The following is a 23,175-nucleotide window of genomic DNA, read 5'->3' as shown; positions in this document are numbered from 1 at the left end:
TTGTTGGCTATTTCCACAAATTTACCCGTTCGAGTGGTTTTGTGATTCAGGACATCTCATATGTCACATATACTGATAATGCCAAGGTCTCTGGAAAGAGGTTTGGTAAAGTGATATTTACGTTCCTCATGACTGAGTGTGTAGTCCGATGGCGGTGACGCAGTGGGGAAAGGAGTCAGAATCCGTTTCAACAGCCTTGAACACGAAGCTCTGTGGGATGCTGATCTTCTGGAGCACCAAAGGGTCCTAAACTCTGGAACATGCAGATGAGGCCCTGAAGTAGGTGCAGAAGGCCCTTAATCTGGAACACGCAGAGGAACGTACCTTGAAGTGAAGGTTTGCTCTCCTGAGCTTAACCTTGGTGCAAATATCTGTTTGTCTTCTGCTTCTTTGGGCCAGAGACTTGGTCAATCCGCTTTTGTCTCTCTGGCATGGAGACTTGGAACGTGCTGTAGTCGTTGCTGTTCTGGACGAGGACTCTGAACATAATGTTGCTAATGTCTCTTTCATTGATATGTGATATCATATGTGTGTACAGCACTTTGATAAACACTTGCTGTTTTTAAAAAGTGCTTTATAAATAAACTTTGACTTGACTCGACTTTCCTCACAGAAAGTTCTGTCTCAACTTTGCAGGCTGGAGACCCAGGACGGCGTATCTGTTATGTCTCTCCTGATGGGAAACTCAGAACTTTGTTGATCTGTTTCTGTCTCTCCCCTTACAGGACAGACTCAGAAGGGTATATCTGTTATGTCTCGCCCGATGGGAGACTCAGAACTAGGAGTGTCTGTTGAAAGGACACCTTTATCCCTTTCCAATGAGGAGATTGCAGTTTGGTGCTTCTCCACTTTAGTGCTGTGATTGGCTGCTGACACAGTGAAACACCTTTATTTTCCCTATGGAACTCATTTGCATAAAGCACACAGTTAGAACCCTTTAAAGTTTCTTTTACTGATGCATTTCTCACTTTCCATAACCACCACCAGAATACTTTTGGCAATATTCTAAACAAATAGAGTCCAAACAAGATGGGAAAACATTGAACTGTCATGCATGCGTTCATTTGAATATAAACAGCTGAATTTGTGTAAGATGTTGCATTACAAATAGCTGTCACCGAGAAAACGTATTTATTTCTCTGAATAAGTATGAAATGGATGTGTGTAGTTTTCACCAGTTTTAAGGTTCCCAAACATAGTAATGAATGGATTTGGGTGGATCATTGTGGTCTCCTTTTGTTGCAGCCACTGCTCTTGCATCCAAAAAATCCTAAAGACTTTTTATGGTGGTTGTCTTAAACCTTAGGGATTAGGGCAGAAACTGCCTGTGGACCAATGAGAAGTCCTGTCCTTCCCGTGCTTAAGGTGTCTGTCAGTTGTGCTAGCATCCTTATCTAATGGTGTTGGACATTTGTTTGTGTTAGTCCACCAAGATCCAATCAAAATGTTGCAAACCTTTCTCCACTGTTGCAGTAAGAGAGGGGCCCGGCCATAAACTGGGCCCTGGAATGTGCTGTTCACCACAGAAACAAAAGAAAAGTAGAGCAGTGGAATGGGAAAGCGAGTTCTGTATGACAGAAGAGCAAAGTCTTTGCGGAAGGGTCAACAGCTTTCATGCATGTCTTTCAAAAGAAAAGTCTTGCGCATCAGAAAAACATTTTTAACTAACATTTTTTGTTGTCGTGACTTCATACTCTCCACGACCTACCAGTTGAGAAACACTGCCCTAAAGAAACTTTCAGAGAACAGTTCTTTAAAGAACCATGTTTTTCTTTGTGTGATGAACATTTGAAGCACCCTCTTCCACTATAAAGAACCTTTTGTTCAATGGAAATATTACATAGATGCTAAAGGTTCAACCTTTAATAAAGAACCTTTAGTTTTAAGATCGTGAGATAAAACATCAGAGTGTGAAAAGGAATGATAGTCATACAGAACAAATTTGAGAAATAAGAGAGCATTTTAAAGTGCCAATAGGAACACATTCCTAAAACCTACTGTAGATGCCTCCATTTTAGTTAAGTGCAATTTTTAGAGGCTGCAGTGAATAATCTTGGCACTAAGTGCAAATAGCAATAGATTCTATTTATACTATGTAAAAATAGCAGTATTTTCTTTGCAATAAGTGTAAATAGTAGTTAGATGCCATTTATACAGCATAGTATATAGTGATATAGTAAATAGTGGGTAAATATAACGGTATGCAATAATAACAGAGCGTAAATGATTATATTTATTACAATTGTTAAATGGATTCCGCCTTATTGGGACAATAAAGCCCGTCCTACACGTACCCCTAACCAATAAACACTTTATTATTAAACACGTTAGACACTTTATTTCCCCTTTTCTATTATTTTTTTTCATTTTTATTGAAAATAAATGCCTTTCCGATTTGATTTGTGATGGGAAAAGGGAGTATTCCGCCATATTGCGTGTTGCAGTTTCTCCCATTCTTAAGTTATAGGAATGAACCGTCTTTCAGTATCCATAGTCTTTGTAGACACTGTTAATCTAAGACCAGTGCGCTTCCATAATCACTGTATTTGACTGAATGCTACATTTTCTGTCTGTCTGCAGCTGAAGCTGTTTCATTCAGAGCTGCTGTCTCAACTGGAGCAGAAACTGGAGTTAGACATCAAATATCTCACCGTGAGTGTAAATGACTATTTAACTAAACAACATACTAAAATGACTAAATTAGGGAGCTCAAACAAATCAACACAGGGTTTGTCAGGCACACTTTATAGTAGGTGTCTTTATCTAATACTGTATGTACTTACATAAAAAAGTTAAGCAAAAAGTACTTACTGTGTTCATGTTGTATTGCATATGCTTTTGCTGCCTTTGAGGAGGGATGGAAAAGATTTATATGGAAATTAACTCCTCCTCCTGAACTGTCGCTATTGTGCCTTCATTGAACCCAGAAACATAATATACTGTATGAAAACTTTTTCTAGTCAACACTGAAGAAGTACCAGAGTGAGAGGAAGTCAAAGGTGGAGTCCATTGAGCGCTGCCAATCACAGCTCAAGAAACTGCGGAGGAAGAGTCAAGCTAGTCGCCATCCCAACAAGTATGGAGACAGAGAGATGCAGGTACCTTGCATATAATTCACTGTTTTTACATGTATAGCACAACATATGACAATCTTGAGACTTTAATCAGTATGCATTGAGCCCAAGCTAAACATAATTGAACTGAAACCAACTCATTGAATGTTTATTAGCTGGACTGTGTTTGTTGGAGTAATGGTTGTAGCAAGAGTGTGTTAATGAGTCAGCGACCAATAAGGATAAATTAGGTCCAATGAATGATGATGATGAAAGGTATCATATATGATTTGCACATTTCTAAGGCCTCTAAGTGATCAATGTTATCAAAACTGCTGAAAACGCTGTTGCACACAATCTACTACATCTACTACAAGCCTTTATTGTAATTGTAAAAACATCCACCTTCAGCTCATGGTTCACGTGTCTTTTTGCTGTGAAATCTTTACTGATTTTTGATTGAAGTAAATATATGAATAACTTTTATATTGTTAGTAATATTTCAAAATGTACACTTACTGGACTGAAGCAGCTTAGGTTTACTTGAATATATATATATATATTTAGAAAAATCATGTTAAAATGTGAGTATCAAATATGATCCATCAGGCTTTTGAGGAATGTTTATTTGTTCATCTCTCAATCATCATTGTATTGCATTGCATTATATGTTTAAAACTGCAGAGCTTTGATCGTAAAACTAAGCATTAAAATATCATCTTACTAAGACATTATTGGGAGATATAGAGTGACAACTAATATTTTTTAGCATTTTATGTAAGTATTTGATATACTGTTCAAAAAAAGACCTCATTGATTTACATTTATTTACATTAGAACTACAAAAATGGTGGATGTGTGTGAGACCAACGATAAAAGCCCTGAAAGTGGTTTGATTTATTCATAATCAATATCTAGCCTGATGAAAAAATATGTATTTAATGTTATCAGTGTTATAATACATCTGCAACAACATTGTGAACTTTAATAAGAAACGTATTAGCCAGTCAGTATAACAAAAACAGATTAAAAAACAGATACGTTTGGCTACTATTAAATGCATCATAATTTAAAGTCCCCCTGTGGTGAAAATCAAGTTTTTAATGTTGTTTATTTCTATGTGGTGTTTTTAATATGCTTTTAGACAAACCATGTGTAAATTCATAAGTCGACACCATTGCTCAGTATTTTCTCCTTAAAACTGCAGTGAACCAAAGACAGTCTCAAAAACACGGTTTGAAATCGTTGGTGTTTCTGACGTCACAAACTACCTTGTAACCAATCAGATCAACGTGTGATCGTCAACGAGTGGATCTCTCAGCTGGAGTGAGTGGAGGCGGGGATCATTTGCATATTCATAGAACCACGTATACTAAATGAGGCAAGGGTGTAGAGTTACATTCAAGCTATTTTAAGACATGAATAATTTTTTTTTCAAAGAAAAACGTTTAAATATGTAATTTTGGTGATCAAAGATGAGTTTTATGGGATAAAATTATTGACTGCAGGGGGACTTTAAATAACATTATCATAGTTCTCTGCATACTTGTTTTCTCTCCAATACTGTGGGAAGAATTGTTTTAGTAGTATAAACTGAATTAATTATAGAGCGTTTATGTGAGGATTCTAACTGTGACAGAAAGATTGACAGGCCGGTTTATGGTGACAGACATAACTATGCAACAGAGCGTAATTATGATGTGGTAGGTTGTCCCAAAGTTTGCCTCTTGTGCTATACACCCAAAAGTATTTACTTTTCCTTCACAAAAACAGTAGGCCTACATAATTTTAGGGTGTAGTATAAGCAAGTTTCTGTTTTATGGTTTTCTTGTCACATGACAACAAAATGCATATTCTGCAAGTTGTTTGTAACACCCTGATATTTGATTTGGCATGCAAAATGTTTTTTTAAATAGTAATAATATTTTGTAATGTGCCTCAACTTTAAAGCAGTTAATTTGATCCCACTTGATCACAATCACCTTCCAGCGAAGCTCTTAAGCCATATTCACTTCAGAGTGATTGGCACTACAATAAATGAACAGTAAGTCACTTTTGATTAAAGCGCCTGCTAAAGAACTGAGTAATTGTGTTGCTTGCCAGTTCTTTGACTTGCTGTGTTCATTACTGAAGGCTTAGTGTAGAATGTCATGTACTGCCAGTCATTTGTAGTTTGTGTGACTCATAATGACCAATTGAGCTCAGTGAGGGCCGTTTGTGCGAGCCAGTGTCCTACATATTAAAGCTGATTTGTGACTTTTTATCCGTGTGTGAACAAGTGTTTGTTTATTTGAGCATGTGTATCCTTCAGCACGTGTTTTTTCAGGGGTGAGTCTATCTTTGTTTGTGTAGGCCTAAGCTATGCTATCAGAAGCATTACTCTAAGCTTGATTTTGGGTCAGAAAGAAGAACCAGTCATTTAGTTTAAGATTAAGCAGATATCCGGAACAACTGATTTGGGGCCAAAAAAAAAAACCCAATGGGACAGAGAAAAAACAAAGGAACGAGAGAGGGGAAATGATGAAGTAAAACAGGACCACAGTTTGAAAGATGAGGAAAGGAAAGGAAAATTCAGAGATATTATTAAAATGAACATGTCACTTAAAAGAACGTTCAGAACAACATGATGGTGACAGCGGTTTTATTTTTGGGTGAACTGGTCCTTTAAGACAGGGTTTTCCAAACGGGGGTTGATGAAAGCAAATATTTAATTATATAGGTGGATGGGACAGGAGTGTGTTTGTGTTTGTGTGTGGGGGTGGGGGTGGGGGGGGGGTGTTAAATACAATGCTTTATATCAAAGTTATCATGTACAATAATTAATGTTCAATTTCAATAGTACATTGAGTTTAATTTATCCACATATAAGTCATGTTTAACGTGATAGATTCTTCACGTCAATTAATAAATACATAAATCTGCTTTAACTTCTTGTGTGCCCTTATGGTTTGGTGGTAGACTTTGTTGAGCATGTCAGAGGCTCTAGGTTCTAGTCCATCCTCGTATAGTTTTTTTCTTCTCATTAAAATCAAAGATGTTCATCAATGTAAATCTTTGCTTTAAGGATTCTGAACTTTAGTTGTTTGCCTTAAATGCCAGTCTTGGTGTACATTTGTCATATTCTATGTTAAGATTAATTAATTAAAAGTCTCTCTCTGTAACAGTATGTGGAGCTGATGAGTCGCCGGCAGGGAGAGTTGGACTCTTTAGTTGCCGTTGGTTACCGCTCTGCTCTGACAGAAGAAAGGCGGCGCTATTGCTTTCTGGTGGACCGTCAATGTTCAGTCACCAAGATCCTCGTCAACTACCACTGCAAGGTAACACTACAGATATGAGCTAACAATGAAGCTTTAACCAACTAACTCAGGCTGTAGAGGACTAGCAAACATAACAAATTCACTGGAAAAACAAGTCTCTACCTAATTTTAGTTTTTTACTCCAAAAACATAATAAAAATAAACAATCTAAAAATCTATACATGTAATTCACTTCCCGTTTAGTTTAGTTTCCTGCTAAAATGAACACTAGAGTCAGTAAAACACCAACAACTTTAATGTCTTTTCATACAAATAATGATAATGAGGCAGGTTATCTTATTTTTGTGCGGTTCCTTACACATTACTATTTTATGACCTCAAAACTAATGCAATTTGATGTTTGCATATGTTTGGCTTTTCAGTCATAGTAAACTTACTCACCTGATACAGCAGTGCACTTGTGATGCAAAGTCCCATTAAACAATATAAAAAAAAGAACCAAACTAAAAAGTCATAATTGCTTTAGCAAATGTGTTTTTATCTTAAATTTAAAACAAGAAACAAGAGTTTAGTATATAGCATTTAACACGAATTGTTGTTTGATAGGTGAGAGAGCTGTTGTCTCAGAAGCTGGCATCATGGCAACAGTCATGTGCTCAGCCAACCAAACTACCAGAACGAGCCCTGAACCTGTTGCGTCACACTGCCCCCCAGAGCTCTGGAGGAGCTGGACTAGCGGAGGTCCTGCGGAATGCGAAACTGGGAATCTCTCAACCTGGAGAACAAGTGAGGGACAAATACTCCCACATTACAGGGCTTAATTGTCATAAAAATGTCACAATGATTACATTTTTTTTTAAACGTAATGGTCTTAAAAACAGGATTAATTTACTTTATGTAAAAAAATGTTTTACTACCTTTTGATTTTAGGTGAAATAACATTGACATTAATCGATTTTTCTGATATTCTCTCTGATGAAAAAAAAGAAATATTAAGTGTTTATACATTTTTGAATATAGTATCATAATGTCATATTTTGAGGATTTATCCTGTGATAGATGATACAAAATCTCAGCCGATGTTGAGAACCCATGTGCAGTTTAGAAATCAAATACAAATAAACAAAACCAAAAATTTAAACTTGACTTGAGCAGACTTGACATAGACCTGACAACACTTTACCAACAGCATGTTACCTGAACAAAGCTAGACAGGAGACATTGGGAGCATGAGGGCTAGATATACAGGTTGGTTTCTCACAAACAGCCTGCTGAAACCATCTTCTCCAGAACTTGTTGACTTCTTCCTGGATTATACTTTATTTTAATTTTTTATGGATAGCCTTCAAACTCAAAACTTTCTTGATCCCCTCTTTTTCCAGTACATCCCATTAGAGAGTTTGGACTTCCTCCATCCTCATGAACTCTCACTTTTAAGTTTCTTCTGAGGACTGAGTCTTGCTTTTTCTTAGCCAAACCTCTAGTTAGTACTACAGAGAATGCTTTCCTCTGGAGTTCGTTAATACTTTCTCTTGCAGATGTTGCAAGCTCAGCAGCTGACTGTATTGGCCAATCCTCCATTGACCACTTCAAGAACACTGGCCATCTCTGCCATACAGAATCTTCTTTTAGGCCTTCTGGACTACCTCCCCTTGTGATAATATCCACAATGTTTCAAGTTATGTGGGATCCACCACAGTCTTTAACATGCGTAATTCTCTGGATTTCTCTAATTCTATTTGCAAAGAAGGACTGGTAGCCATAGCTAGCCTGCTGAATAGCTCCCAACAAGTTTGTCTGTCCACCAGATGAAACCATTGGTCAATTGGTCAATGTATTTTCTAAGCCTGGCTGCATAAACTGCACCACACATTTCAGCCATGACCTCTTTAAGAAGGTTTTGTCCCACTCTCATTTTCTTTTTCCACTTTGAAAAATTATTGATGTCATGATGTAAAGTTTATCCTCTTCCACCAGTTACCCAACTCTAAGAGCCTTGTTGTCTTTATCCCTCAAATGGTTTGGAAGTTTCAGGATTCTGTCTTCTACTGTTGACTCTACTGGCTCACCATCACCAGGCTTCCAACTTTTTTCTGACCGATCCCAGTGCTTCAAGAAAAACCCTTCAGCTTAGGATCTCCTTAACACCTTTGGTTATTTTTTCCAGATTTTTCTGATTATTGTGGAAAGTTAGAATATCATCTACGTATCTATCCTCTCCAATAACTTTACACTCCTCAAGAAGATGAAGGAACTTTGTCAGTTTTGCAGTTTCCCGCTAACTGTGCAATGCACCCGATGTTAACTCTGGTGATTGCATATTCTCCTATTCACTCTGATCGTCTCTCCACAGAAACCTATGTAGATGCATTTCTCTCTCCTCTAGACTTACAGAGTTATACATCTTCCTGATATCTCCTAGGACAGCATAAACTCCTCTCCTAAACCTTAGAAGGACAGCTCTGATCAGATTAAGAACATCTGGGCCCTTCAGAAGAAGATCATTCATACTCACTCCTTTACATTTCTGACTGCTGTTCCATACCATGCACACTGGAGTAGGAAGTAGGAGTAGGAGTAGGAATTTCTTTCAGCATTATGTTCAGTAATAAACAAACTGTTTCTTGAAACAAGTCTATTATTTTGTACTTTTAACTGCTTTACTCTGCTCTCAAAGACCTTCTTCTCTGTTGAAGGAATCCATTGCTCCCAGTTGGATAGAGTTTTGACTCTATTCCACCCCTCACAGATTGCAGAATGGAGGTATTGCAGAGGACCTTAGCACGGTTCCAGGTTCATTGCAAGCTGCCTGTTATTAGCTTCCTACGACTGGCAGGTCTTCTCACAGCGGCCTCATCAGTTATCCAGCCAGTCTGTTCCAACACTGGTTGATAGCCAGACGTCTTTCACTGATTCACAATCATCGCACACTGGTTCGGGTCATGACCAGATGTGTTGCCTCTCTGAGACTCTGGAGGGGGGATACATTTCTTCAAAGAGGTGTACCAATTGAGCCGCCTCCAGCACGCAGGGAGGTAGTAACCACTGACACTTCCCCCAGTAGGACTTTGGCAACACCAAGGTATATGGGGCAGTTGGGACCCACAGTTGGGAGGTCATATCAACCTCCTGGTGCTGTGGGCAGTACTCTTCACCCTGAGACATTTCAGGCAGGAACTCTCAGGGGGACAGATTCTGGTAAGGATAGACAAAACCACAGTGGTATTTTTAAATAACCACCAGTTAGGCACGAGGTCCCTACCCTGTATCCATTTGACAAAAGTGCTTCTATTGTGGGCAAACAAACACTTCCTGTTAGTCAGAGCACACATTCCAAGTTGCTGCAACAGTGTGGACTATCTTAACCATACGGGGCCGAAGGATTTATGGAACAGCAGCCTCTTTGCCCGTTGTGGTTCTCGGTGCAAGAAGAAAAAGGTTCGCTAGGCCAGGATGCTCTGGCCACGAATTGGTCACTCTGGTCACTTGGATTGAAAATGACTAGGAGATCGACCATGACGTTTGGACTGATATCGCTGTCATTGGTTAAAGTCACGTGTAACTGAATTAATACGAGATTCTTGATGTGATGAGCGGGACACAATTCCTTCCACCATGTACTGACAGTGTCTGGTGGTCTTCAACTATTCAAAGAACCACGATTATGCCAGTAACCAGCGTATTATAAAGTCACATTTTAAATAACATTAGCTGGCAGGAAAAAAAATTAAGGATTTTTTTTTTTTTTTGTTCCAAATGGTTTATGTATAATTTAATCTCATTTATCAAATGTAAAAAATTTGTTTGCAGAGTGCCCACTTATTTTTATGTATATGGTATTTTCCTAATACAATAAATAATTGTATAATATATTGTTCTTTACTTTTCAAAATGTAATTCTGAAAATAATCAAATCTAATACACTGATTTCTATCATACATCATACCATAATACCCTAATATAAGTTTATAAATCCTTCCAAAATAATCTTGAGTAAATATAATGATTAAACAAATGCAACATTGTATCTTTTTCCAGTCCGCAAAGTTCACAGGTATATTACATTTACAAAACATGCTTTAATTGGAAAAATCCTATGTAGTATTTTTAGGACACTCCTATTATTTTTTTCTTTAAACTAAATTTGTTTAGAATTTCCCATGCTTTCTTACAGATATTACTAAATAAATAAATAAATAAATCATGCAAGAAAAAGAACAGAACAAAGAGCATTTATTTGAACCTTATTGCTACATTGGTGATTTAAAACATCAGCATTTTCAATATAAATATTCCCACACAAATCATCAATCCACTGAATTCCCCTGTAATTAATCAAGATATAGTACTAATGATGCTTCATGTCCCTCTCCTCTCTCAGAGGCTGTCTATTCAGGAAGTCCCACCTCTGTTGAACGGGGACAGCAGCAGCCGTTCTCAGCAACAGCAGCGGTCGTCCCAGTCTGACATTCTCTCCCAGTCTCTCATTGGCCTTTCACCCAGCAACACGTCTCAGCAGAATGGAAATGCACACTCCAGTTCTTCCACTAGCCTTACCCACTCCCAGCCAGCAGTGAGCGTGGCCGGGTTACAGTCTTCTCTCTCGGTTAGCCACACCGCCACATCCTCCCACGGTTCCCTGCAGGGCCTGACTCCACCCCTAACGGCCCCCCACAGCCCTCCGCTCCCCCACAGCGCCCCTATGTCCCGCGCACTCACACCTGTCCTGTCCACAGCCCATCACGCAGTGTCCAGCTCTCCCACTGCTCTTAATGTGCTGAAGGGTCCAGAGCTCTACGCCACATCCACACTGCCACTGCCGAGGAGACAGACGAGCGACGCTCGGATGGGATTTTTGGGTGCGTCTGATTTTGTTTTTGCCATTTTTGAGTGGCATATTTCAGCCAAAAAATTAAAAGATAAAAATAAGAAGCTATATTTTTACTTTAGGGAATGAAATCTGTTTGAGGAGCATTCAAATATTTTCTTGACACCTACCCCCTCCTGGTTACTGTAACATGAACGGTAATATAAATAATCAGGATATTTTTAATAATTTAAAAATGATAAATAACTACAGCAAAAAGTGGCATAATGATTCTTTACAGATGTACTTTTCAATTTAATTAATATAAAAATATTTTTATTGCATTACAGGAAAAATAATTTAATTGTTTAAAAATCCAAAAAGAAGGTATAAAAAAGTAGGCTTGATTTTCTTGATTTTGTAAAATATAATTTTATTTTTAGATAAAATATTATGGAATTTTTTTTGACAGTTTTCTTGACATTATTATAGTCAGAAATGTTTAAAATGTCCACATTTTTGTTTACAGCATCATAATAATGTCTTTCTGTTCTTAATTCTGATTTGTTTCATTTAAGCAGTTTATTTTTAAAAAGCACCCTAGCAACCATTCAGAGCACTCTAGTAACTGCCCAGCAACACCTTAGCAACCATACAGAACACCCTAGAAACTGTCCAGCAGCCACCTAACAACCATCCAGAACACTCAGAACATATCCATGCTGCAGTTGCCCAGTAATATCCATGCACCCACTTAGCAACCATTCAGAAGACCATAGTAACCACCCAGAACACCCTAGCATCCGCCTAGCAACAACCTAACAACCATCCAGAACATCCTAACAGCTGCCAGTAACACCCAAGCACCCACTTAGCAACCATTAAAGAACACCATAGTAACCACCCAGAACACCCTAGCATCCGCCTAGCAACACCCTTGCAACCAGCCAGAACATCCTCCTAACTGCATAGCAACACCCTGGCTACCACCCAGAATTTCCAGGAATCTGAGATTTAAAAACTTCAAAGCTTTTAAAACTACTTGATAAACTGCTTTCTCAAGCCAACAAGTTTGTCTTGATGATCCTTTTAATCTAGTTTAATTTAGAACAATCCTTTCTATCACAATCTCACAATTGTATTAAACGCATCCTCTTCCAATGGTTGTGGTTCTCCAGGCTCCACTCTTCCCCGTGTGCTGCCTCTCTGTGGGCCGACCCGTGTGGAGGCTCTGTTCCCTCACTCCACAGACTCCTCAGAGGGAGAGAAGGGAGGAGCTTCATGTCTGCTGTCCTTCCTGCCCGGAGACACTCTTTCCCTGCTGATCAGTGAACCCAGAGACGGCTGGCACTACGGCCAGAACGAGCGAACTGGACGGTATCTGACCATCAATCATCAGTTAACAAAACAAGGGCAATAAAACATTAGCTATGTGTGCGTGCTTATTCATGGTGCAGGACTAAATAACTATTTATGTTTGTCATTCACTGCTGTTGGCCTGTTCTTAAAACATGGCTTGTATGGTCGCTTTATAATGATGACTTGGTATAAACCAAGAAAAACTTAAGTGCATTTCATTTCAGTTGGTGTGAAGTGAACATAATTTTCCTTATTCAGCAATAATGTGTAGTCTTTCCTTTTCATTTAGTACAAACAGGCCTTTAACTCTTTCCCCGCAAGCGGTTTTTTATTTATTTAAAAGTTGCCAGCCACCGCCAGCATTTTTTTTATCATTTTCTCAAATTTTTCATGGCCCCCATAATATTTTGTTTATGAATATCTGAACATGCAATATATCAAAATAAAGAACAGAGCCTCTGCTTTTAAACAAAAAACCTGTTTTATTCTAGCTTCATACATTCTTTTTTTATCAACACTTGAATGTGGGTAAGTTTCATAAAAAAGCAGCATTTTGAGCAAAAAGCTGAGAAAATCATGTTTTTCATGTCAAAGACTACATCCAGATTAGATTCAGAACGATGATCGAAACACAGATGGAGTAGATCGAGTCCATCAACACCCCTGAAGCTTCACAGTCCTCTAGCTCGTCCTGGGTCGACATCCCATTCAGTAACATTAGGCAGTTTTGATTTATATGCTGTTTAATGTTGATGATCGTGTTATTTTACATATGCATCTGCTTACATATGCTATCACTTGTTTCTGCTTCTTCTTCACATGCTTTTTGATCTGGAGATTCTGTACTCTTTCAGAAGATGTGTAATAGCGCCCCCTACTGTATAACAGTGAAAACGGGGAAAGCCAGAAATTTTCGTCAATGGCAGGGAAGCGTTATCTCATAAATGGCGGAAATTGCCTTCAATGGCGGGAAAGGGTTAAAAACAAGCTTATGAGAGCTACTGTATAGTTATGCCTGAACGAATCCAGCTCATAAGTCTCAAGATATTCAGATGCTCATTGTTACGTATGCTAATGATCTAAACTCTCCTTCATAGAAAAGGCTGGTTTCCCGTCTCCTACACACAGACTTATCCAAACACCCCCGGACAAGATGTCAGGTCAGTATGGAAAACAAAACCCCAAACATGTTAAAATAATCAGCCGATTTAAATAAAATGTTGTTGATGCATTCCCATACTCATTCTCTGTTTTTCTCTTTCCTTCCTCCAGCCCTCCTCCCCTGTCGAAGGTGAACAGCACCAGCATGGGGCAGCTGGACAGGCTTCCTCCTGCTGGTCAGCTACAGCAGGTCTCTCCTGATTCAGAGGACGAGAGGAGTGTCTTATCTCAGCGGGTCAGCACCTTCAGGCCACGACCCTACAGCATGATGAACCCCGAAACCAGCAGGATGAGCCCACGACTGCGCCTGAAGGACAGGGTCAGAAAACACACCATCATCATGACTGTCTCTTCTGACTGTATTACTACATAAGGCAAGACACTGCATGCGAATAGGGTAAAACATTATTAGTAATAGTTATCACCATACACTAATCACAGGACATTAAGACACTTTTTTCATATTACCAGCTTTCTGAAATGTTATGCTTATATGTGACCCTGGACCACAAAACCAGCCATAAGTCGCAGAAGTATATTTGTGGCAATAGCCAACAAAACATTATATTTTATGCCAAAAATCATTAGGATGTTAAGTAAAGATAATGATACATGAAGATATTTCGTAAATGTCCTACCTTAAATATATCAAAAATGTATTTTTGTGAGTGGATGCAGCGAAATATGTTAAAAAAAATCTCAATATTTTGCTTTTTTTGCACCCTCAGATTCCAGATGTTCAAATAGTTGTATCTCTGCCAAATATTGTCTTATCCTAACAAACAATACATAAATGGAAAGCGTATTTATTCAGCTTTCAGATGGTGTATACATCTCAATAAAATACCCATAACACTGGTTTTGTGGTCCAGGGTCACATATATGCAAATGTCGCATTACCTATTTAAATACATGCATCTCTGAAAAGCCAAGCCCATTTTGATTCTTGTTTTACTACGAGCTCTGTCGCATTCTGGCTGCAGCCAGGTCCTTCTCGCAGACTCTCCTCTGGTCCCCGTTGGTTTGAGATTTAGCTACTCCATGTCAACCTTTCTCACTTGTTGTGAGAACTAACCTCTGCCACTCCCACACCAGACAAATGTCAAAGTAGCCGGAGCAACTTTTCTTTATTTCCGGATATGATGAGACACACGGGCGAGTGGCGCATGTACGCATTTTCCCTATGAAAAGCATCCCGTCAGCTCTAAAATATAAACAAATATAAACAGGCTCACCATAGTGAATCAGGGTAAGAAAAAAAAAACACGTTTTGGAAGAAGGATTAATGATGTCTTGACTCATTATTTAAATTTGTAAATTCATTTTGAAAAAAAAAAAGTTACTTAGTGTAATTTTAAATGTTAATATGGATGTTTTCTTTCCAGAAGTCTCAAAGAAGACAAGTTATGGAAGCAAAATATCCCCAAAATCTCAAAATTGACCAGTGCATGAAAAACAAGGGTTTTGCTTGTAGTGTCTTGCCTTAAAGTCCCCCTGTAGTTAATAACTGTATTCAATTCAATTCAAATTTATTTGTATAGTGCTTTTCACAATACATATTGTTTCAAAGCAGCTTTACAGAAAGTGCATTTCAGAAATGTACATAGAAAAATACAGTTAGTTAATCATGTATTAATTTAGGGCATAACATATCGCCAGCGTCGAGTCGTCTCTATTCCTTAAAACTCATCTTTGATCACCAAAGTTGAATGTAACTCTACACCCTTGCCTCATTTAGTATGCAGTTCTGTGAATATGCAAATAAGCCCCGCCTCCACTCACTCCAGCTCAGAGATCCACTCATTGACGATCACACGTTGATCTGATTGGTTACAAGGTAGTTTGTGACGTCAGAAACACCAGCGATTTCAAACCGTGTTTTTGAGACTGTCTTTGGTTCACTGCCGTTTTAAGGAGAAAATACTCAGCAATGGTGTCGACTTATGAATTTGCACATGGTTTGTCTTAAAGCACATTAAAAACACCACACAGACATATTATAAACAACATTAAAACTGTTTTTTTTCAACACAGTATACACTATACACTATATTAAGATTATTATCAATTTTGTTATTGTAGATGTAGATGTTCTGTCTTACCAAATCATGCTAGGATTTAGAGTATATTGGCATATATTTCACTGACACAGTTTTCATGTTCCTCAGATGTCCACTGATTTCACCTCTCCACCTCCATCACCCACCAGGTACAGCTAGTCACCTCTGTTTCGAAGAGCATGTTAAGACGCTCCATGTCTGATGGGTTAGTTGATTTAAACTTTACCTCTTCACAGGATCAATCCCTTCGCCCATATTCGACTCAGGAAGACGGTGACCAATGATCGCTCTGCCCCAGTAATAGAGTAGAGCCTTTGATTGACAACCACAGATGCTGACTGGAATAAGGTCACTAATGCTTAATGCCGAATGCACTAATGCTTTGAACCTTTGATATGCAAAATTTGATTTACACTTTTGCCAACAGAAACACATTTAGACAGTAACCAATAGGATTAAAGCGCAGATAAATGATAAATTAGCATTCAGTACATCAAATGTATGTTATATATGTATTACATTATCAGATAATGAAATATTTCAAGGTTTTTTTTTGTATTTCGCATGAGTGCATATGGAATAGAGAGGGGGAAATCTGACCTATAACATTTGAATTCATATTATGGAGGACAGTGTTTTAAAAGCAAGGCTATTGCTCCTACATGTCTTTTTATATGTGTGCGTTACAGTGCGGCAGCACATTAGTTTAGAACAGTGATTAACTTACGTTTACAATAAGCTGTTTAAAACCTGCATTCACTCGATCAATTTTGAGCATCTAGATGCTCTGTTATCAGACATATCTTGTGGAGTGCTCTCAGAGTATGCATTTATTTTTAGTCATTTTAACTGTTAGAAACTGAGCGTAAAAGTAGACTTCAAAGATGTATTATCCTGTTGCCCCCTCTATAGGCCATGATCAAGCTTAGTTGACTTAAGAATGAAAATTCTGTCATTTACTCACCCTCACGTTATTTCAAACCTGTATGAATTTCTTTTTTCTGCTGAACACAAAGGAAGATATTTTGAAGAATGTGGGTAATCAAACAGTTAATGGACCACATTGACTTACATAGTAGGAAAAAAATACTATGGAGGTCAATGGGGTCCATCAACTGTCTGGTTACCCACATTCTTCAAAATATCTTCTTTTGTGTTCAGCAGAAGAAATTCATACAGGTTTGAAATAACTTGTGACAGAATTTTCATTCTTAAGTCAACTATTGCTTTAAAGCGTCATGGCAGAGCATCAAAGTCGACTAGTCTGTGCAACCCTTAATATATATAAAGGAATAGTTAATCTAAATGTAAATTCTGTCATTGGTTACTCACTGCCATGTCATTCCACATATGCTGTATTTTTTTTCTTCTGTTGAGCACTGAAGAATTTTTTTTTACAATGAGAATGTTTACTCTTTTCTGTACAATACTGATACACACATGATATAAGATACTTTCTCAGAAAGAAAACATTTTTAACTTTTGAAGTTTTCATTAAATAAAGACAAGGCATCCTGGAACTTTCTGGGAGAAGTAGGTATGCAGGCTGTTGGTGTCAAAAGAAAGGAATAAATTGAATGGAAAATGGAGTATAAATACAGAAGGGCTTTGAAAGAGTTGGAAAGGATTTTGGAAGAGCGTTGTGTTTGTGAAAGTCTGCTGTGAAGATGTTCTCAGCTCTCGTCTCTTGACAAACACTCATCTGTCTCAAGTATTATTTTAAACCCCAAATCTCCCAAACTAAAGCTTGTAGTCATGAGTTGCAGCAGATTCTAGGTGAGGGATGTGAAGGCTGTGTGCAGAGAGAAGATCTGAAGATGTGAAAGAAAGGTCTGGAAAGTGTAGACGTGTTGGAGGATGTGACTGTGGTCAAGTGCTGTTGAATTAAAAAATAAAAGACATGAAATACTCTCTGTTACATTTTTTAAGGTGACGTAGTGACATTGTAATTACTCATATAAGTACTGAGTAATATTAATTAACTTACATGTACTTCCTATAGAGTTATGGTTAGGGTTTGGTTTATGGTTAGTTACTTGTGATTATGCATAATTTACTGTTACTATTGTAAGTCATGTGTAACTACGTCACCTTTAAATAAAGTGTTACCAAACTCTTTCTTCCCCATGTTTTTGCCATAATTTTGGGACAGAGGAGATGTCTATGTCCATTGGCTTAAAATGAACCTAAAAATATATGATTCAGTTACTTGTGAATTTGTGTTTTAAGTAAATTGTTTCTGAACAGATGTCGGTCAGGGTAGCGCCACATTACATTTTTGACAGGAATGAAAGCGAGGCTGCAAAATTACAGTGTGTTGAATGGATTGTACTGTTGTTTAACAGCATACATTGTTCAGCTGATAAAACGTCTTACTGAAGACAAAAACTGAAGACAAAAACTTTAAATGTGAGTTGTGGAAATTACATGATCTAGGGCGTTTATTTGTGCCATTGTAAAGACTGTACGTCTATCCCTCACAGCCTCGTTTTCATCCGCGTTAAATTCAATACGGCATCTAACCTGACTAAGGTCTGTTGTCTTAAAAGATCGTACACTGAAACCAATATAACTGATGCTAACTTTGTTCATAAACATTATCTTTTTTTTTTTCTCCACTCCAGGGTCAGTTTGTTCTGTTCCCTTATTTTATTAACTTTTTCTATTATAAGGATATCTTAAATTGAATAATGCAAAAAAAGGGTTAATCTCCAACCTTATATATGTAAATATAACTGTCTACTGTTTGATTCAGTGAGGTCCAAAAGTCTGAGAATATTGAAATATGTAATACGAATGTTTTCTTAATGCATCAGCATAACAATTTCAGTTAGATTAATTGAAAAATGATCATAGTTTTAATATTTGATGCGTCTCTGCATGATTTGAGACAATCCAAAGAGCACCTTGAGCTTCAATAGAAGAAGAGCTGACCGTCTGAGTCACATGATCAATGTTTACGCGAGATCTACAAATAGTGCACAATCTGGAATGCCATGTTGATTTCTCATTCATTGAAATCCTAGGACGTATTTCTGAGTTGAAATGAAAAGCATCTCAGACTCGGTGTTGGGGAAAGTTACTTTTAAAAGTAATGTGTTACAGTAAAGTAAAAGTAAAGGTACTTTTGCATTACTTTTCACACCTGGACTGGGCTTGCTTGTTTTTTAATAAATAAAAGTTATATTTTTGGCAAATGTAAAGGCCCTTTCACACCAAAAGTGACCTGAAGCTTCAGGCTCAAGGAAATGTCCATTACTTGAGTTACTTATTTGGAAAAAGTAACGCATTACTTTACTAGTAAGTTACCTGTAATGTGTAATCCCAGACACTGCTCAGACTTTTGGACTCCACTGCATGTTAGCCTGTATTAGTTTGTCATTTTAATTTCCGAACTGATGTAATCGCGGCTGAGCAGGTTTGATCCCTGCTGACATTGTACTTTTATTAAATATCCCAGAGACTCCTGCGACTGAACACTGGCATTTAAAGCAGGACTTTACTGTACAAGTCAGTCTGGATGCTTTGCTGTACTATTTTGATTATTATTTTATGCGTATGTGTTATGAAGTCACCTGACAGACACATGACTACTTGCCCTAGATGTTTTTGGCTCAGGATTCAGTCTCTATGGATCAGTCATATATTTTGGACTATTGAATGTTTTAACATCATGATAACTCTATAGACTTTTGTTTTTTAAATGTACTTCAATAAACAAAGTTAATCTCTGTTGTTTTAGGTGTCAATCTTTTTTTTTTTTTTTAAGCATACAATGAAAAAGTATACAATATGTACAACATAAGACAATAATCGAAAGAACACTGATGATCAAACAAATCAAATTCACCGCTGCTTGAAAAGGAGTGGGATGAAGTTTAACACTTGTTAATTCCCACCCCCTCTTTCATTAGTTTACTTCCTTTGGTATTATCCACTTTTTTACAAAACCCAAGCACATATATCTTCATACATTTGTACAATATGTTAGTAACAAAATTTCTGGCTTAACCAACTCATTTTCCTTCATTTTTATAACGTTCAAAAATGAACGTTTCCTGAATTGTTTTATATTTGGACATTCCTTAAGCTTCTCATTTAAGTTGTTCCACAGTTTCACCCCTTGTATGGAAACACAAAAACTTTTCTTCCTACTGTGTACCATTGGTAATATGAAATTTAGTTTTCCTCTCAACACATACCCTCCTTCTCTCCGAGTAAATAACTTTTGTACATTTTGAGGTAAATCATTACACTTTGCCCTATATGGAATTTGCACAGTCTGTAAATCCACCAAATCTTAAAATTTTTGTAATTTGGACTCCATAAAAAATATATTGGTATGTTCCCTATAACCCGCCCCATGAATGATCCTTAAAGCTCTCTTCTGTAAAATGACAAGTGGCTGAACTGTTGTTGTGTAATTGTTTCCCCACATTTCTACACAATACGTGAAATATGGCAAAACTAATGAACTATAGAGCATACGTAAAGACTTCTGATTTAAAACTTGCCTTGCTCTACCAATTATTGCTATAGCCTACTCCTTGAAACCTTACTCCTAACATGACTAATGTGAGGTTTCCAGTGCGCTTTATTGTCAATTATGCCTCCTAAAATTTTTATTTCATTAACCTTGTCAATGTTCACTCCATCCAGCTTAATTTCAATTTGCAAATTATTTCAACCATTACCAAACATCATTCATTTTGTTTTCTTTAAATTTAGTGATAATTTGTTTGTATCAAACCATAATTTAATCTTCTCTAATTCCTTATTCGTCTCCTGCACTAGCAACTGAAGATCACTGCCTGAACAAAAAATATTAGTGTCATCAGCAAACAACACTAATTTCAATACTTCTGACACTTGGCATAAATCATTCATGTAAATAAGAAACAATTTCGGGCCTAACACTGCCCCCTGTGGGACTCCACAATAAATTTCCAGCCATTCAGAAAAATAATCTCCCAGTTTTCACAAACTGCTTTCGCTGAGTAATATAACTTTTTATCCAGTCTAATACCTTTCCTCGGATCCCATATCGCTCTAATTTTCCTAACAAAATTTCATGATTGATGGTATCAAACGCCTTCTGTAGATCAATAAATATTCCAATAGTATGCATTTTGTTATCTACTGAACTTGATATTTCTTCTATAAAGTCTTACAATGCAAGTGATCAAGAAATCTCTATATACTACTAACAATGATGCTAAAAAGCCAATAAGCATTTCAAAACTGAAACATTATACCAGGGGCCTGTACCATGAAGCCGGTTTAGGTGGCTAGCCAGCTATGTTTCAGTTTAGTTTCCGCCAACCCTGGGTTTTAGGTACTATGAAAGTAGCTTGGATTTAATCGGTGTTCGTTGCCATGGTATCTTACGCTGCACGGCTAACCTGCTCCGGGGCAGGTTATGTTCTGGATTCAAGTTCTCATACTGAAGTTTGACCAATCAGCTGAGAGCAAAGAAACATATAGGTGACGTAACTTATTCCCAGTGTCTGTTGCAATGACTTCATCTTTTCTTCCAAATCCTGTGACATCTCAGCGCAAATAATTGTTAGACGAGCACTTCGTAGAGAAAGAGTTTTTAGCATGACAAAATCCCCTTGCCTTTCCTGATAGTTAGGCCTATTTGTATGAAAGATACAGATTTTCCGCGGAAGCAATGTCTTATCTTGGCGAACTTCTTGAGCCGCACATAAAGAATTTAACACGTCGAATTCATGCACTTACTGTACCGCAAATATTGCGTTGCGTTTTTCTTTTTGCAAGTGGTACATTCTTGCACGGTGGGTGACGCACAGAAGCTCGAGGAAAACACGGTTTGTCGAACCATTCGCAAGGTCGCTCTGCAGGAGTACATGAATAGTTTCATTAATAGTGTTCCCCGGACATTTATCGACCATGTCCATAAAAGAGGGCTTTTATACAATTGCCGGTAAGATATATTGATAGGGTGACATCAGGCGCGTCGTTAAGCCCCGGATGTTTTTTGTATAGCCCCGGATCTCAAAAAAATTAATTTATTGATCATTATTATTAGGCAAAGTGGCAAGCAGCACAAGTCCACGAGCCGTGAGAGCAGGGCGTGGACAGTAGCGCGAGAGTTAATGAGTCACCTGAATTCAAGTTCAAGCACCGGTTTCAAGTTTCTCACGGATGAACTTCGGGGGCGCGCGCGCCGCACCGGTTTAAAAAAAAAAAAACGCAGTCAGCACCGCCGCACAGTCTTCAGTCACACCAGATGTTGTCAGGCTATATGTCAGTAAAACTCAGAAAAACTAACTTACTTACGTCGTGCCAGCCGTTTGCTCGCGGCGCGCACTCTTCAATCACGCGCAAATGCGGCGTGCCCTGTATCATGCAAAATAAACTAGCATGTAACGTCTTGTTCTGTCGTCAATTAAGTATTGAAATAACCAAAAGGGAGATTAAAGCTGCGTCAAAACTCTATGTCGGGGCTTTTGTATTCCTTTGTAGGCTACATACACTTTTTGGCGTAGCCCTACTCAATTTTCATTATTAATATTCTAATATTTTATCAATATTGCAAAGTCATCAAAACTTACTAAATATTTTGTGACCAAAAATGTGAAAAAAGGCCTACATCTAGCCTAAATGATCGTTCATGACATTCTTTTAACTATAAGCAACCCAATTTGTCTAGATCTGTATTATTTCCTTTGTATAATGTGCTTAAATATTGCTGCGCAGTCGTGTGATTTAGTCTGCTTGATTAACATGATTACAATGTATTCCTATTTAACTCTGATATGTAGCCTATATATAAGGTCCTCGAATGTGTTCGAATATTTCACCAGCATCAGCCTTTTCACAGTTTCTATCACTCCGCTTGTCTGTGTTTGCACAACTTGCATCATTAGGCCAGTAATGGTGACAAGTGACTGTCTTTATGAGTGAACAATTGAAATTTAATTGAACTGATTTAATAGTGCCAAAAACATTGATTAACTCAAGAAAGAAACAAGTTGCTGAAACCAATCTTTAATGCTAAAAAGTTTACATCTATGCAAAATAATCCTTGAAAGATTTCTCATTTAAGGCCATTCATGTTTGGAATATGTGGTTGTGTATTGTCAACAATAAGCAGAAACATTTTGCATTTCCATTTTATAGTGTGGATCATTAATTTCAACATTTATCCTCATTCTCATGTTTAAGAATCTGTTATCTGCTTGACAAATAATTTATGCTACTGCCCAATGACATGCTTTTAAAGCTATTGTTATCAAAAAATGTTGGCCTTCAAAGTTCAAACACCTTAAAATGCACATATGTAGGTCTGAGAAATCCAAATTTTCTCTGGGGAGCATGCCCCCCAACCCCCCTAACTACCTCACATTTTAATGTGTGTGTCTGTGTGGTAGTATGCCATGGTGTGGCTGCAGTGCCAGGACTGCATTTTTTAACCAGTCTGCCCCCCTGCATATAGGCCCAAAATATACATT

The 23,175-nt window shown here is 37.7% G+C and overlaps 1 protein-coding gene across 3 annotated transcripts in view; it reads left to right on the top strand.

The window, feature by feature from the left end:
* The window catches only part of LOC309484118 (BAR/IMD domain-containing adapter protein 2), a 31,842-nt gene extending 12,414 nt beyond the window's left edge, over positions 1-19,428 (top strand). The window contains exons 6-15 of one of the 3 annotated variants that reach the window (XR_014200728.1): positions 2,581-2,652; positions 2,961-3,098; positions 6,218-6,370; positions 6,917-7,096; positions 10,692-11,169; positions 12,296-12,494; positions 13,574-13,636; positions 13,749-14,034; positions 15,806-15,846; positions 15,934-16,026. Coding sequence is in view for 2 of the 3 variants with exons in the window: in XM_082150320.1 (XP_082006446.1) it covers positions 2,581-2,652; positions 2,961-3,098; positions 6,218-6,370; positions 6,917-7,096; positions 10,692-11,169; positions 12,296-12,494; positions 13,574-13,636; positions 13,749-13,956; positions 15,806-15,846; positions 15,934-16,006 (1,605 nt within the window). In the remaining variant the exon portion in view is untranslated. Of the gene's footprint in view, positions 1-2,580; positions 2,653-2,960; positions 3,099-6,217; positions 6,371-6,916; positions 7,097-10,691; positions 11,170-12,295; positions 12,495-13,573; positions 13,637-13,748; positions 14,035-15,805; positions 15,847-15,933 lie in introns of all 3 variants that reach the window. The other 2 variants (XM_082150320.1, XM_082150321.1) reach the window with 2 other exon arrangements.
* Positions 19,429-23,175: the final 3,747 nt, after the last annotated feature.

Source organism: Leuciscus leuciscus (genome assembly GCF_965113295.1).
Source record: "Leuciscus leuciscus genome assembly, chromosome: 20".
Taxonomy (NCBI): domain Eukaryota; kingdom Metazoa; phylum Chordata; class Actinopteri; order Cypriniformes; family Leuciscidae; genus Leuciscus; species Leuciscus leuciscus.
This window is presented reverse-complemented; position numbering and strand designations above follow the sequence as displayed.